Raw genomic sequence first — 17,808 nt, 5'->3', positions numbered from 1 at the left:
ATGGCAAGTGTGGTGCAGAAAATAATCAAGAACAACGGTTCAGTTTAGATTACAGCGGGCCACTAGAGTTTTGAATACAATTAATCATCATTCCAGGCAATGGGAAGCCATATTGACACTTATTCCTAATTTGAATATTTAATTAGGGTGAAGTTCTTCATCAAATTATCGCAGAACTGGGAGAAAGCCTGGAAGACTTACACAATTACTATCTTAACCCCTCACCAGCTGCTCACCTGTGAGCACAGCGATCTCGCCCCAGATCCCCGCCCCAGTTTTGCGGGGGCCCCTGTGCCCGCAGTCTGGCTCTCCGAGAACTGGCGGCGGGTGGGGGGTGCGGGGGTGTGATTGAAGCTACAGCCGGGGCAGAAAGGAGCCAAATGTGGGCAACAGAGAGGTCTCGGGCTCAGACTGGACCCTGAACTAAAGCCTGGACAAAGACAGAAAGCCACGTGCACGCGGGCCCACTGTGGGCCTGGCGTGGCACTTCCATGTGTCCCCGGTTTATTTCTCAGAACAATCTGCAAGGGTGATATTCTTATCCCCACTTTCCAGAAGAGGAAACTGAGACTTGGAGTAGTGATAGAATGCAGTCAAGAGAACACTGGTTGTGAGTGCTGTAAAGAAGGTCAAGTTATATATCCCCCAGTACGCACCAGAAATAAGGGCAAAGAGAATAATCAAAGGTCAAGAAAACATATTCAAAGCTGTATTTTGGATATCCTGCATTGTGCATGTAAATGGAGGGGGTGGGGGTGAGGAGTTGCACCCAAATTCCAGGTGGACTCAACAAGCATTCTAAAATTTAACTCTTGGATTCAAATTGTACCACGGAGTTCCTCCAACTGGGCAGTCACAAGGACGCGTGGCCAGCTGCTCAGGGGAAGGCGGCACGGAGAGAGGCAGCACAGCTCAAGGAAACGGCCTTGCAAGTGGACCTGAGACCTGGTATAGCTGTCTACACCCTGTACATTGGAGCTTCGCAGAGGTGGGCACTGCAGAGCATTACTGGTGTCCGAGGGGAGGGAAGTCAGTAACAGCATAAGAAAACGTGGATTTTTTTTCTTTCAAAATGGCAACAGCTCAACAAAGCAGTTTTTAAAAGGATTTTAATTTATTTTAGAGAGTGAGTGTGCAAGAGTGCCCATGAATGGCGGGGGGAAGATAGGGGAGGGGTGGAAAAAAGAATCTCAAGTAGATTCCATGCCCAGAGCGGAGCCCAGCTGGTGGCTCCATCTCACAACCCCGAGATCATGACCTGAGCCAAAACTAAGAGTTGGGGGGTGCCTGGGTGGCTCAGTAGGTTAAGCCTCTGCCTTCGGCTTAGGTCATGATCTCAGGGTCCTGGGATCAAGCCCCACATTGGGCTCTCTGCTCAGCAGGGAGCCTGCTTCCCCCCCCACCCCCCGCCTACTTGTGATCTCTGTCAAATAAATAAATAAAATCTTTTAAGAAAAACTTTAAAAAAACAAAAACAAAAAACGAAGAGTTGGAGGTTTAAGGGACCGAACCACCCGGGCATGCCCCGCCCCCCAACAGCAGCATCCGTACCTACCCAGCAGCTTAGACAAGCGAGAACATTTCCTTAAAATACTCTTTCACTCCATGACAAGACATTTGACATTTCGCAGAGGTGGTGTGATCCTGCAGGACCCCAAATAAATTTTCCCATGAAATCTCCTGCAAGGCCCCAGGACAGGACCAAAGGCTGGCTTCCCACATGGCACGTGGCCATGGGAGGTTGTGAGCACTTTTGGCTTCCAGACGCCACAGGTGCTGTGAATGAGGGACACCCCCACAGTTCCGGATCAGCAGTTTAAAGGCCTGAGATGGGTTCATTTACCCTCTTGTGGCAGTCGTCAAAACTGTTTGCAATGGCCACTTTAGCAGGCGGCCGATTACCAGACAGAGGGATGAGCTGCTCTGTGCGGTGGCAGCACAGGCCCCCTTGGCCACAGCCCCTGGTTTGGCCCCCACCCCCTCACCCTGGCTCTGTCCCCTGCCTCCGCCAGGCCTGGCCAGGGTGGGGGGTGGGGGGTACCAGCAGACCCAGGATCCCTCAGCCCTGCTTTGAGCCTGCTTGTTGCGGGAGCAAACGGCGTCGGGAACTTTGAAACTTTCCTTTGTATATTACATTAATCCATATAAGAAAATCTCTTTTAATGAGGAGTGATGTAGTTACAAACTCTCCAGAGCCATAATTAGAGCAAACTAATTGAAGTTGTGTTTTGACACACTTTCCAAATTCACGGGTGCCGGATGACATATTCACAACACTGCTGCCGCACAACCATGGAGACGGCAAAATCATTAGGCTAATAACACTTATTTGCATTCTTATCACGCCGGCAGCTCTCCCTTAAATACTGTTTCTACTATTGCTCCTTTACTGTAAGTTTCCACTGAAAGATATTAACAGTAATTATTACTGCTTTAGAGGAATTTTAATGTTAAAGAATAACAATGTGCATTAACATACGTGGAATGCCAATTCTTTTTAACCACGGTCGGCAGGTTTGGGGGGTTCTTGCTGGGGGCCCCCACCCCACAGCCTGAGGGTGGCTGAGACGCTGTTTCAGTTTTTAGGACAACCCCTCAGCCCACACCCGGTGAGATCTGAAGTCGAGGTTTCTGAACTATTTTCGTTTCAAATATTTGATGAGAAAAATCTTTCTTCCTTTTTTTTCTTTGAAAGCACGTTAAAATGAAATAGTTAAGGAGAAATTTTTTCCAAGCAGTTAAAAAAAAAAATCAACAATTTACAACACGGTCTTTGGTAATAATACTAATGAATTCCAGGAGGACGGGCTTCAACCACTCGGCCGCCACCCTCTCGGTGATTAAAGACAGACTTGGAATAACCAGAACGTGAGAAAGGCCGGTGGGGGTGGGGCAGCCTCGGATCTGTCAACATGGAGGCCCTGTTTGCCACCAACAAGGCCAATTTTTTGGATGCTTAACTCAGACACTCACACACAGAGAGGAAGGCTCGACAGTTCTAAATAATGGTTATTAATGACTCCCTCCTCTAAAGTGACAAATTACTCCTGAAATTTAGAATCGAAGAGGTATGGAGAGTGAATGAACATGACAGGACATGCGGGCGAGCACAGAGCTCCCGCTTACTCTCGGCGGGCAAGGGCGGATCCCCAGAAAACCATGAAGGTCCAGGTCCCTCCCATCTGGGCGTCCTGGTGGCCACAGGCCTCCCTCACGCAGGTGTCTCCCAGGACCTCGCGTGGGGCAACCCAAGGCAGTAAAAGGCTGTCTGTCCTGCCTCGCGGCAGGAAGTGCGGAGTGCTGGGTGCACTGTAACTGGAGGCGAGACCTGGTCCCAAACCAGCCTTTCTCTACGTGCACGGCATCGAGTCCCCTCTGTGGGCCCCTTGTCGGGAACTTGGGGTTGGGCCAGGCAGATGCTCCGAACCCTGGCTTCTGCGGTTCTCTTGGGATTGAGACAAACCAGCAGCGTGACAGATTTGCCAACCCTACTCCAAGAGAGAATGAAGGCAGAGGCTGGAGTGGTTTTAACGAAATGCACAAGTGGGTGCAATTTCAAAGGACTCAGACACTTCAGGATGGATGCTTGATGTCGACCCGCGAAGATTTAACCGGGCGAAGAAAACGCTTCTGTAGAAAAATGCCAAAAACTATATTCCTTTAAAGCTTCAGAGTTTTCAGTGAAGTTACACCATCCTCGTACCAATCGGCTATTTTTCAAGTCCCTGATTACTTAAAGAAAAAAAAAAAAAGAAGAAACAAAGAAAAAGAAAGGAAACTAACTTCATAGCTGCAGCAACACTCCAAATCGTGGTATTTATTCACTGCATTTAAGTTTTATTACACTTGAACCCTGCCATGCCCAAACACCTACCTCCCATATAAAAGAAATGAAGAAAAAAGCGAAGTCTGGGACCCAGGGCACCGCACTTCCATTCCAGATGATCTAGTCTAATCTTATAAACTGAAATATTTAAAGAGTCTCTAAACCTCACTGACCCTACTTTTAAAAACAAGGAACATATGGGCACTTCTAGCTTTTCATCTTCTTCCAGCCTACTAAAATATCCGCTTTCCCAAAATTCAAGAGCAGGGAGACTGCTAAACTCAGATCCATAAAAGGCTACGTGCGTGAGAGCGCAGGGTGGGCAGGAACAGTCCGAGCAGAAAACAACAAACCCTAACAAAGAATCAAAGGCACATTTTTCTCCTTCTTGCTCAATCAATCTCAGAAGCCGTGGAAAACAATTTATTTAGCAAAATAAAGCAATGACGAATAAGGAGGTGCGATGGGAACCGTGGTCCGGAATGGCTCCTGGCTAACGTTTGGTCCCCGGTGAGGCCGTAGGAGACACGGAGGTGAAGTCCCAATACTCAGGCAGGGATGGTGGGACCAGGCTCCAGTCCTGACCCCTCTGCGTCCCGAAGCTCTGCCCTTGGGCCTGCCGCCACCTCTCCCCACTTATTTCTTAAAGGCTTGCTTATTTCTTAAAGGCTTCGCTCATTCCCATTATGCACCTCACTGCATGGTTATAAAGATTAAAATGATAGCTATGAAGTGTTTGCACAATGCCTGGCACACGATGCTCAAAAAATTGCAGCTGAAATAATGACCACGATAATTTTATTTATTCTAATAATTGTTAACATTATCATTCAACTGGAAACAAAACATCTGCTTAAGAAAAGAAACTCAAGTTGAACGCTACCCTACCCATGGGCAGAAACCCGACCCGAATAAAATTCAAGGGGTCTTTTTAAAAGTTACTGCAAGCACAGGATTTTATTAAATATCCAAATTAATAATTGAAAGCCTGCCTCGAAATAGAACAGCACTGGGGTGGGGGTTTGGGGGGTGGGTAAAATAGTGGGAAATTTCACTTAATGCCCATTTTTACTTTGTTCGGCAGCTAGATTTACACTGAGAGACCCAGGTGAAATATTCCATAGTGCTCCCTGCAAATAGACTGTCAGCTTCCACTCGGATAAAAGGTAAAATATCCTCCCCTAAATGGTCTGGTTCACAAAACCGACCCTAAAGTGAACTGATAAATCTGTTCTGACACACGGAAAACTATTTTCATAATCCTGAAAAAGGCCTTTCTCCAAACCCTGGAGCTTAAACCAAGTACACAAAGAGCCCGCGTGCACCCTCGAAGCAGGCACGGGAGGAAATCACTCCACATTTACGGCCCTGCTTCCGGGACAACGCCAAGCAGCGCGCATAACCATCATAACCACCAAGAAAAATTAGACACTCACAGAGTCACAAAAACTACAAAGATAACCGCATTTACGAGCAGCAACTACCTTGTCAAAATCTGGTGTACGAGTGAAAGCAAAGAAGGGATGGAAGCTGTATTGACTAATAGTCAATTCTTCATTAAGTAGAAACTCTGACTTCCCAAGAAGCCGTATTAAAAATTAATACCAAAAAGTGTATTGCTCAGCCTAAACTCATCACTCATATCCAACACTATCAAACCGCATTCTGATGAAACCCCCCTTCAGCCTCGCTCGGGCACCGCCACGGAGCTGGGTACTGTTGCAAAAGCGGTCGCAGTGCAGGGACACGAGCGTTTTGAACCCTCCCCGCCAGGTCTCTTTCATGCCGCTCTCCCGGAAGCCAGGATACATCACACCGCTTGGAACCCCACTTTATCGCGGGCTCAGAGACCGCTGCTGGGAGCTGCGCCGCCAGGACCCCCTTGGGTACCTGTTCTCAGCTGCCCTCTCTGGCTTGGGCAGATGGGGCCGGGGCCAGCATTCACGGGTCTCCTACAAGGGTGTGAACGCAGACCTCGTGGAGCCTGGAGAAGACAGTGGGCTCCCCCGCGCCCACATGGGCACACTCTGGCCAGTCCATGGCTCCAGGCTGCTGGCCAGGAGCCTGCAGTGGCCGCACGTGGAGACGGCTGGGACACCTGGGTGGCTGCTTCCCAGCCGGTGACTCTGTGGCCAGCAGCCTCGGGGCGGAGTATGTAAGCCCCAGGCCACTCACCTGCTTGAGTTCAAATCCTAGCTCTGACTCTCAGTAGCTGCATGAACTTGGGAAAGGGATTTCATCCCCTTGGTCTAAAGTGGATGTGAGGACAGTACCCTACTCACAGGGCTGTTATGAGGATTAAAGGAGTTCTTATTTATAAAGCACTCGGAAAGTGCAGGACACTTAACAGATACAATGTAAGTCTCTGTTGGCTGGCTGGCTGGCAGAATCAATGGAAGGAGGGACAGATCAATAGATTAATACCTGGTCGTATGTATCTAAACCAGCTCACTTTATACATTCAAGAGATATGCCAAAAACCCGGTGTTCAAAGGTCCCTGCCATTCTGGGACCAGGCACTTTCCACTGAACACACACCGACTTGAGAGGACAGGGTTCAAAGTACTCGCTGAGCTGCCATGCCTGGGAATACAATGTTATCATCTGTATTTCTGTATGTCTAGCCTTTTCTAAAGCATTAAAGGACAGAAAGGAAACAGAATCCCTGTCATCAATAAGCCAGCAAATCTGGTCAGAGGACCAAGCATAAATATATGTAGCAATGACAGGAGAATGTGAAATGCCGAGTTGTCTGGTGCAAGCAACTGGAAGAGGGGAAGAGGAGAAACAGTCTGGGCCGGGCTTTCTAGAAGGGCCGAAAGCTATCCCAGGCTGGAAGGTGGACAGGACCAAGCCTCTGCATTCTGGAGTCTGGTCTGCCCCTTCCCGGAGGGCAGCAGCAGGACAGGCCAAGATATACAGCAATGGCCAGAGCAGAGACGGTTCTGGAAGGAGGGTGAGGTGCTCAGGAGTGAAGAAGAGAATCATCTGATTAATACAAGGTAATGTGAGAGGTATGTCGGATAATAGGAAGCCAGTGAAGGTTCCAGAAAGTAAAGAGAACATGTGGAAATCTGGAAATCCTAACAGGATGGCAGGCAACCCAGGGCTTTAAAGTTCTAGGCAAAGAACGTCAAGGTGAGCTACTGAAATAATATGTCAGACCCTGGAAGCACAACCTAGAACCTACATTTGATTTAAATCCGTATTCAGGTCCCACCCCGCAGACGGCCCTTCTCTGAGGCACCCCTGGCTGTTGGTACTTTGGAAAGCAGTGGGTGGAAGGTACCGGGGTCAGAGTGAGGGGAACTCAAGTCTACAGCAGACCTCTGCGTGGAAACATCTGCAGGAAGTCTTCATCTTCAAAGGGGTAATGCAGCCAGGAAGGCTATGAAAATGTGTATCCCATCTTCAAAGTTAAATAAACAAAAATCTGTGTGGTTTTTGTGTGAAGGAAAAGGAAGTCTAATTATCCCAAGTGAAGCCAGACCCACAGTTCTGCCAGGACACGCCCTGTGGGGGTGGGTGGCTCTGAAGGGCCCCGCTGGGACGGCCAGCCCCGAGCCCTCCTTTGGAGGGACCAAGGCAGAGTGCTCCCCAGGGACTCACGGACCGCCCCCCCCCAACCTGTCTCTTGTTCCTACAGGTGTGAGCTCAGAATCCAGGACACACCGTGCTTACCGTTATGGGGGAGGAAAAAGATCAAAGATCACTGGACTGGGCCCTTGGCTTCTAATCTCACCTTGAAACAGGGCACAGATGACCCTGAGGGACCTTAAAGAAGAGCTTTCAGTTCTGGAATTCCCTCCACTCCCCTGGGCTGAGCCTTCTCCATTAAACCTGAATAGGGAATCCGCTACGCCTCCTGACAGGCGGCATCTCCAGTGCCAAGCCTTCCGCCCCTCGGGACAGGCGGCAAACACCTCGAAGGGGAACCCGGCCTGCCTGACAGGTGCCATTCAATCCTGCCAAACAGGACAGGTGACACAAGTCCTCTGCAGCATAAAGATCGTCTCATAACTGAGTGCTGACGGAGGCTTAGACAACCGGACACCAGCCGGTGTGCCGAGGCCGCCTCCACTTGCTGGCTTACTCCGGGGTTGACCAGTAGAGAGGTGATCCCACGTCCCCAGGAAGGTGGGGTCCGGGCGGCCGGGGTGGGGGACATCGTGCAGCGGCTTCCGGGCCTCTGACGCCGGTTGTGATGGGGGGCACGCCTGGGCGGGCACGGCCTGAATTCCAGATCCTCCCGGTGTGATTGTCTCTCTCCTTGAGGAAGAGCCATTAACCTTTCAGATGACAGCCCTGGGATCGGAGTGACGGAGCGATTTTTGAGGTCAGCAAGGATCTATGTTCTCTAAACCTGACATCGACATGCAAAAGTTGTGACTGAATCCTGGTGTCCCTGGGAGAAAGACTAAACGCCTGTGACAGATCTTCTGCAATCAAAATGCCCCATTTCCCAGAGTATCTGTCACAGATTGATAACATCCACGCAAAAAGTTAAGTACAATTATGTCTGTCACTAAGAAACAGACTTTGGAACCTGTGACTGACAACTCGCTAGGAGCTGACAAATCACCAGGAGATTCCTGCAACAACTCGGGGCAGCACGAGGAGCCTCGAAGGGAAGCTCAGCCCCGCCTGGCACTTGGGAGAGGCTCCCCAGAGGCTGAACCTTGCAGGCGGAGGGCAGGGGGCAGGTCTCAACTGCTGGCAAAGGACCGTGTGCTCTGGGGCTCTGGGTGGGGGTGGGGATGACACTTTCTCCCGGGACGGGGGTGGTGGTGGTGGGCAATGTCAGGGCAGGATCACATGTGCCTGCAGCCTGAGGGGGCAGCTCCTCCTCCAGAAGCACAATGTGCAAGACTCAGGCCAAGGGGAATGACACAGCGGAGCTCCTAGAACCATACGTCCCACCTCTCCTTGGCCGGCCTGAGCCCGGAGTCCACATAAGCTAGAGATGCCAGCACTCTGGAGTCTAGACTACCTAGTTCGGGTGGACCTAGAAAGGGGCACAATACACATCCATGGCAGCACCGCTGGGGGCCCCCTGTGCCCTCCATCCCAGGGAGGGGGCCCCACTGCCCTCCACAGCTCAGAGACACACCCACACCGCAGCACTGGTGAACGGAAGGGGACCACGGCCACAAGTCAGATGACGAGGAAGCACGGAAAGCCACACGTGCAGGCCCCGGTGACGAGCTCCCCGTGCTGCACCCCCTCCCACCGCAGCTGCCTGGAGGCACCCTCGGTAAGGTGTCAGCAGACGTCTGTGGAGTCTTTTTTTTAAAGTAGGCTTCACACCCAATGTGGAGTCCACTGCGGGGCTTGAACTCACAACCCTGAGATCCAAACCTGAGTTGAGATCAAGCATTGGATGCTTAACTGACTAAGCCACCCAGATGCCGAGGGAGCCTGCCGTTTTGAGGTTGGGGACAAGATACACTTCTTAAATAAGGCTTATGAAGAACGCCAGCAGCTCTGAAAAAGCCAAACGCTGTTTGGATGCTGCCTGCGGCAGGGGCTGGGGGGCACCACCTCTGAGCGGGACATCTTCAACGCCACGGGATTTTTGCCTTTGGAGAGTTCTTTCTCCATTTTGGGGGAACACGTTAAGCCTAAATCTACCACCTTAAAACTTCAGTCCACTTGATCTAATTTTTTGTCTTCTTGGGGCTGCCAACGACCCACTCCCACCTGGAAACCCTTCTCTCGGGTACCTCTTGACCATTGGAACACCTGGGGCCGGCAGCCCTGCAGCGATTCCTCGTCCCCAAAGTCAGTGCTCAGTTTGGTTAACTTTTACGGGGTGGTGTGTAGCAGTGGACGCGCCCCTCCCGATGAACCTGATAGGAGTAGGACACTACCTCTCGCGATGTGCCCCACTGGGCACACCAGGCTGCATTCCACACAATCCCAGTTGGGGCCTACCTGGTCACTGAGCACAAATCACTGCTAAGCCAGGGTCCTCGGTTTCATTCTTGTGCAACTGATTTTTTTTTTAAACCTGGGGGTGGGGGTGGGGGTGGGGGATGAGGCTTTCTTCCATCACCTTTCATCCTCTGCTTCCAGCGGGGTGTTCTAGCTGTAAAGGAGAATGCTGAGTATTGATTCTGTCATTCGGCACATCAGCTCTCCCTAATGACTCTGTGTCATCTGCAAATTTGATAAGCGTGCCTCTGATGTCTTTATCAAGCCACTGCTTCCACTGCTCAGCAAGCCAGGGGGCAGCGGTCCACCAGAGGCCCCCTCCCGGAACGACATGGAACCATTCAAGTATCCACACTCTGTGGCAACCGGTGAACTCCAGTTGTGAGTTCACTTGCCTCCCGGAGCTCTTCTAAACCTCAGAACCAGCAGCAGCAGAACCGTATGTGAGACCTGGTGCGAGAGGGAAGAGCGGGACCCGCTCTGGTTGAAGCGGGAAGGTGCTTCCGTTACCTGCCCTCTGTCCCAAGGCAGTGGCATGGAAGAGCATCAGAAAAGCCCGCATCCGCACACCAGTTGTCTGCTTGTGTGTACCAGGCTGTCTTGCAAAGCTGAGCTCAAACAGATGGGGAGAGGGGACCATGCCTCAGCCCCAAGGCCAGTCTATGCTGCGCAGGATGTGCGGAGCAGACAGGCAGAGGGTGGAGCAGCACGGAGACCCAGAGAGAAAACAGGGGCTCCCCACTCCTGGGGGAGGTGGCAAGCCCGTCTTGCTTGGAAATGGTCAGGAAATGTGTGCAGAGACGTACGCATGTGAGACGAAGCGTCACTGGCCAAGGAAGAAGAGCTCTGCTGAGACACGTCATCCTGTCTTTTGCCGTGGACCTGACCGAACACTGCATCTGATTCACTGGATACAGCCAAGGGGCTCTCCCTCACCTCTCCAGCGGCCCAACCATTCTGAAAGGACATGCCCAGATCTGGCTTCCGAATTAGCATTCTCTGCAACAACAGGAAGGAAACAGGCAGGAGGCACTTGTTCCCGGGGCCAGCATCTGCCTCTGGAGAGGACTGGGGGTCCTCAGGTGATGACTCATTAACTCTGGAAAAGTCCACTAAACCAACCATTCTTTTTGCCTGACATAAGCTGGGGATAACAGCTCTCCAAAAAACGGCCCAGAATTCTTTGAAAGATGAGTAACAACATAAGCAATAGAGGTAGAGCACAGGTTTTTAGCTTTTGAGACAAAAGCCTGAGCTCAAGCAGGCAACAAGGTCTGCTACTGTCCCCTCCTTTGGTGCCTTGTAGTCCCCCCACCCAGGGATTTGCTGGGCAAAGGGCCTGCTGTCCCTTGCTGGGAACCAGCACGTTAGTCTTCCTGGCCACCTCCAAATCTGGTCAGTAGAGGGCGCTGCATCACCGCACACGCTCTCTCTAGCCCCGCTGTGCCACTGGATCCGTGGCCACACAAAAGACCACACTTGAAGTATTTCTTATGCTTATGCTCTAGTCAGAAAAGGACCCAAGGAGTGCTCAGAGATTCAGTAGTCGGGGTAGGGGGTGGACCTGCAGCACAGGGTCCCAGGCTGTTGGAGAAGCATTTGCTGCAAAACTGAACATGTGTCTGGATCTGGGCGGAGCGCTAGGAGGTAACAGGCACTGGACAGGGTTCCTGCCCTCAGGGAGTTCACAACGTGTCCACAACCCACGGTGAAGGCATGATGGCTGAGAAGCAGCATTGGAAGAGGAAACCCCAGCCCAGATCCAACCCCAGGGTGTTCAGGGAAGGCTTCCTGGGAGAGGAGGCTTTTGAGCCGCCATCTAAGGCACGGGATTTGAGACACACCATCGTATGGCTGTCCACATGAGCAAAGACACTGCAACATGAAAAAGCAAGGGAAGAAGAGAATACCAGTTTAAAGTCTGAAGCTTAGGGGTGGGGAAGAGGAGGTCACGGGAGCTGGATTTGGAAGCCTTCAGCCGATGGGCCCACTGCAGACCGCCACACAGGAAAACAAGCGTCACCCACAGCTCACCACCACCGGAGGGAAAGCTATCTGATTCCTCTGCTGAGGAGAGGACAGACCCAAAGCCTCAAGGAAATAAGATGCTCATCGTTTCATAAATCTGCAGTGGAAATTTTGAGTGAAGCATCAGCATTTCTTTTTTTTTTTTTTTTTTTTTTTAAGTCAAAGGTACTGGATAGGAAAATACAAAAAGCAAAGACAACACTCCCTTCCCTCCATACATTAGGAGGCTCACAGAGACGTGCATGCCACCTGGAAAGGATTGACTGGCGAGAGAGGAAAGCTGGGGACAGAAGGTGGAGTTTAGCCGGAAGCATTAACATAACATTTAATTATCCCTCCGCAAACCGGTGGACTTAACCCAGTGACACGGGAATACATTTTATTTGTTTTTAAAGATTTCTTATTAGAGAGAGAGACAGAGATAGCGACAGAGAGCACCAGCAGGGAGGAGAGGGGGAAGCAGACTCCCCGCTGAGCAGGAAGCCCAACTCGGGGCTCTATCTCAGGACCCTGAGATCATGACCTGAGACAAAGGCAGACATTTAAGCAACTGAGTCACCTAGGTGCCCCGGGAATACACTTTATATGGGCTATTTTGACATCTGTTTCATTTGGCAAGTAAAACAAAACTGATCCAACTTCCTTGTAGCCCTTGTAAACCACGAACTGTACAGCAAGGGTTTTGCATAAAATATATAAACCTTATAAACCTTTTGTTCGGACGTACTACCTTCAGTTTCGCTCGGCTTCCCGTGGCCTGTGTTCTCGGGCCCTCTCGCTTCAGCTGCTAGTGACTGTGCTCTCTTTCGGCCTGGCAAACTTCTGGAGAGGTTGTGCTTCCTACTTTAACTGGGAGAAGCGGTGCTCTTGATTCCATAGAAAGTTCCAGCCTGCCCGGAGGTGGGGCCCAAGCTTAGGCCCTTCCAGACCATGTGATGTCAATAGGCAGCAGCTGTAACCACTCCGGGGCTATGGGCCTGAGCCGACCCTGGGCATGGGCCATGGGCCTGAGCTGACCCCCTGCACAGGCGACAGTGACCGCAGCTGTGCCGATGTGCTGGGTATTGAGAAAGGACCATGAAAATGCTGACCTGAGCTATGTTAGTCCTGTACCCCTAAACTGGAGACACGCCACGGTCACCCTGAGACTCTGAGCAGCTCACCAGCTCTTGCTGCCTCTTCATGCCAAAGCGAGACTAAAAACTACTTGTCAAGTTCCAGGCAATTCTGAGGAGTTAAGCTCAAGTATCAGTGGGTTTGCGGAACTATCAAGAGAAAGACCAGACTGTCTTTATGGGCGGGGGAGGTCCCAAAGGATGGCGTCCCCTGAGCTCCTGGCTCATGGCAGTGGTGCTCTTCTGAGGGGGGCGGATGCTCAGCTAGGGGAACAGCGCGCAGAGACCCGGTGGCCACACCGCCCGCTCCTCAGTACCTCCTGGTGTGTGGTGGGATTTGTGGGGCTCTGGAGGAGTCCTGCAGTCTGCTTCTGACAGACACTGTTCATCTCCGTTCACCCACGTGGGAGCTTTTAGACGCATTCTCGGTTATGCTACATCCCGCCCCAAACAGCACGGCCTCGCCAATTCTTGTTTTACTGATTTTTGTAATGCCTTTCTCAAACGTAATCCCTCATTGCTGTTTCTGGCCCTCAAATAATTCACTATAGTAAGGCCCGGGTTTTTGTTATTATCATTATTGAACTATAGTGGACACACATGTTCTATTAGTTTCAGGTGCACAACACAGGAAATCGACAATTCTCGACGTTATGCAGTGCTCACCACGAGAAGTCAGTGCTGAGAGGTAAGTGTTTTTTTCATTTGATAGGATGCTTTTTAACCACCTGCTTTTCACAGAGACCACGACTACCTCTATTACAACTGAAATCAGGTGACCAGTTTGCTCACCTAAGTTTCTCTGTGGAATTCTTGAAACCAGCACCTCCTGAAAGCCTCCTTGCTCTTCTCCCATACCCAAACTACCCATTTCTTAGTTCGTAGCTCAGTGAGAAAAGAAATGATATGCACATGAACAAAATGACTTACCAGCCCTCAGAGGAGTTGTTGGCCAAGGCAGAGAAGAAATTGTCCCTTCTTATGGCCAGTGTTCCCAACCACGCGGCTACAAGTCACATGTCTGCGTGTAGCTATGAGCTCTTTAGAAGAGCAAAGCCAACGGAACGTCACAGATTCTGCCATCTTAGGAGCAGAATATGGACAAGATAGAATACGGGTACAAGATAGCATTCTAACTGGAACTTTAAAAAAATCTTTAAAATTTAAAAAAAATCTTCTCTAGCAGTATATTGCTTCCGCAGTTTTTAGTAGATGCTAAGGGGAAGTGTTCAAAACATTACTCAGTGAGACCCAAGACCACATCACTGTAACACGCCTAACAGCACCAGATACCACCGATGAGGCCTCACCTGGGGAGGTTGGGGGCCGGGGTGGAAGCAGCTGATGACTGGGAAGGCGTTGTGGGTTGAGATGAGTCATGGTTCCTCGGTACTTTGCCCATTCGGTACCAGATCCCCATGCTGTTCAGTTCCCTTTGGGAGAAGAGAGAAACTGTCACGGCGTGGTCCAGCACAAAGCATTTACCTGAGCAACAGAGCAAACCAGCTCAGTTAGAAGAATCACAGCCTCGAATGCCCGGGAGACCACTCTTGCCCACAAAGATCCATTCTATCACCGCTCTTTGTGGTCTGGGTGTTAGAGTTCAGAGCCTAATGTGAAGTCGACTGTCCCAACAAGGCAGGCTCTCTGACTTGCCATCTTCTTTACCTGCCCTTGGAGCCAGCAACTTCCTACTACACGGTTGACACTTTCCTTTGTTCTCAGTCTTCAAAATTCTTTTGAGTTTGCCACTACATGATGCGTAATTCTGTAATAATCCACTTCAAGTCTTTTCTGTGGTTATGGTGAGACAGATGGGGGCAACAATGGGCAAATGGATGCATCTGCCTTTTTTTTTTTTTTTTTAAGATTTTATTTATTTGAAAGAGAAAGAGAGAATGCATGAGCAGGAGTAAGGGACGTAGGAAAGGGACAAGCAGACTCCCCTCTGAGCAGGGAGCCTGATGTGGGCTCCATGTCAGGAGCCCAGGATCATGACCTGAGCTGAAGACAGATCCTTAAGGACTGAGCCACCCAGGTGCCCCCCTGTGCCAGGTTTTTTCCCTGTGATGGGAATTAGCGCCACCCTGCTCAAGGACACGTCCCAACTTCTGGATAAACTCCTACGACCTGGATGTCACCTGCATTTGGCCTCATTCGCAGGGGCAGCTGGTGAGACCTCTTCAAACCACAAAGCCTGAGGCATGTGCCCCACGAACCACTACAAACAAGAGCAGCCACAAAAGGACTCAACAGATGCCACATCGGGTCTCCTGTTCCCTGATGTGCCACTCCACCTGGTTAGGAGTGTTTATGAGACAGGTTTGGTCTTAGGAACTAGAACGGGATTATTTTAGCCACATCCAACTTAAAACTTCTCAGCTGTCCCCATAGAACTGCATTTCATCAAACGATGAGGGCAGATTTATTCAGTGGAGACGTCTGGTAACTTCTCAGGAACTATTCTAAACCACGATTACGGCTCATCAGATGGCTGATTCCATCACACCTCAGCGATGGCCCCGTGGTCCCAGCCTCAGAGGGGCTATCCTCAGCCAGAGGTTTGTCTCCCCCAGCCGACAACCCTGAACTCTTACAGAGTAATGTATATGCTCATTTTCAAAAAAAAGTGACTCAGAGTTCTGGACATTGTCCTTTTTCCTTCCTTAAAAATAATACTGGAATTGTCTTCTTCTGAAAAGGAATTTTTTGCCCCGAGAGGATACAAAAAATGTTTTATTTAGCTATCTTTTCAAAATGATATAAGAGAAAGAAGGTTCTAGTTTTGATTATCAAGACATATGGTAACAATCTATTCTTTAGAATTGTTTAAACTGATTAAAAATTGAGTCTTTTAAAGGACTATAGCTAGTAATTAAAAATACACATAGTGACGAAATTAGACTTTAAAAATTCATTATTAAATTGTTGGTTTCTACTATTTATATGTAAATGGCTGCTTCTAGGTACCTGAAGTACAGTCATTCTCTTAACTGTTTCCTCCTCCTGTAATGCTCTTTATATAATTAGTTTAAACCATGTTGCAAAACAGGACTTTGGAGTGTGGAGGGAGGGATCACAGAATCCGGAGACGGAGCACTTAGATTCCACAGCTGAACGGTCTCCAGGAACTATCGTGCCCCAGGATGAAAACCGTCTGTTCCCGTGACACTTGCTCCCAGGACCTCCACACAAACACCACACCTTCAGGCCATCACCCACGGCAAAAGGCCCACGGAGAAAGGCCCAGTTTGTAGAGTGAAAATCTGGGTTCAAGTGAGCAAGAAGCAAAACAGAGCACAACCCAGATCCAGAGGCCACTGCGAAAGCCAAGGAGGGGAGCACACCCATGGGGACAAGGGGTTGGGGTGTACCTGCAGAGCTGGCCAGGGAGAGAGGGATGCTGAAAGCCATCTAGGGGACTGATTAGTTTGAGAGATCTGAGTTTCAGTTCCAGTTGAGAGACTCAACATCCAGTTGACTGAATGTAATGATTATCTCTAATCTTCTGGGCATCCAGCATCCACTCACCCCTCTTTCTGACTCTGCCTTCTTCCTTCCATATTTTGGGGGGCAGTCAACCCCTCAGTCCTAGCCTCTGGGTTCCAATGGAGCCAATCCCATTTCTAGCTCAGTTCTGGTTTCTCAGACAATGCACAGGACTTCAGTGAGATCAATCAATATCAGTTAGACTAAATTCTAGAACCCGTTTGAATTATCAAGAACATAGACTTGCTCTTTGCCTCAGAAACTGAACCTGAAGGAAAAGTAGGCAGAACTCCCACACCACCACTAGTCCACTCATCAAGGGAGAACATGTAGAAGAATGGGATCCACCCTATGGAATCAGAGCAAGGAGGTAAACAGGGGGAAACTAGATCTTAGTGATGTCCTCTGAGCACCTAGCTCAAGCCACACCTGAAGCCATCCTGCCCCTGAACGCTATTAGGCCAGCCAACGAATCCTTCCTTTTGCTTTAGCCAGCCTGAGTTGGGTTTCTGGTCACTTACAAGAGTCCAAAGTGAAATCCTGAGATTCCCTGGACTTCTTATTTACAAAACAGCTACAGAGCTGGGCCCGTGCCTAGTACTGGGGCTACCGGGTAAACAAGACACAGTGGGCCTAGCCCTCAGTTGCCCTCTGCTTCTCAGGGAAGATGAACATCAGACTGGAAAGTGCACAAGAAATTATCACGTAGTCATATGAGACTCATGTTTCTTCCTGACTCAGACCCTCCAGCGACTCTCCAGTGTGCCTGGGATAAAATCCAAACTGCCTCTGTGTTGTATGAGGCCCTGCTAACCGCTCACCCCAACGCCCGACTCAGCCTTGCTCTCCCACATCAGCCACACCGCTCTGCTTTCTGCTCCTGAACAAGCCACACCCATTCCCATCTTTACATTTTTTCTTCTCCTGAGTCAAAAAGGCTCTGCCTTCAGATCTCGGCACGGCTGGCTTCTTCTCGGCATTTGCACCTCTGCCCCATGTCACCACCCCCCACCTCCCCGGCACCTCGCTGAAGCAGCCTCCATTCACTGCTGTGTCTTATTTTTGCCACGAACTGAAATGGTCTCACTCATTTATTTCTTGTTTGCTGCTTGTCTCCCCTCTTAGAATACCAATTCCAAGAGAGCTGGTCTCTGCTGGCTCCTTGACCATCATATCCGGGGTCTTTGGCCCAGGGGTACAAACAGGTGTTCCTCAAACCCTAGCGGGGATGAAGAAGCAATGCAAGACTGCAGGCCGAGCGGGCAAAGAGGAGAGGACACCCGAGGAGCCTGAAGGACGAGCACACAGAAGGACGAGGGAAGGAAAGGAGCGAGCTTCACGCGCAAAGGCACAGAGAGGTCAAGAGCTCGGGGTCTGGCCTGGCAGCAGCATTAGCGGGAAGGGCAGCGATGAGAG

At 50.3% G+C, this 17,808-nt stretch overlaps 1 protein-coding gene across 7 annotated transcripts in view; it reads right to left on the bottom strand.

Moving 5' to 3' along the window:
• The window catches only part of MVB12B (multivesicular body subunit 12B), a 195,140-nt gene that overhangs the window by 105,765 nt on the left and 71,567 nt on the right, over positions 1-17,808 (bottom strand). For all 7 annotated transcript variants that reach the window (XM_045082413.1, XM_045082412.1, XM_045082411.1 and 4 more), the window contains exon 6: positions 14,214-14,336. In XM_045082413.1, the coding sequence (XP_044938348.1) occupies positions 14,214-14,336 (123 nt within the window). The remainder of the gene's footprint in view (positions 1-14,213; positions 14,337-17,808) is intronic.

The sequence above is a fragment of the Mustela putorius genome, unplaced genomic scaffold, assembly GCF_011764305.1.
Source record: "Mustela putorius furo isolate JIRA1106 unplaced genomic scaffold, ASM1176430v1.1 tig00000596_pilon_pilon_pilon, whole genome shotgun sequence".
NCBI classification, from domain to species: Eukaryota; Metazoa; Chordata; class Mammalia; order Carnivora; family Mustelidae; genus Mustela; species Mustela putorius.
This window is presented reverse-complemented; position numbering and strand designations above follow the sequence as displayed.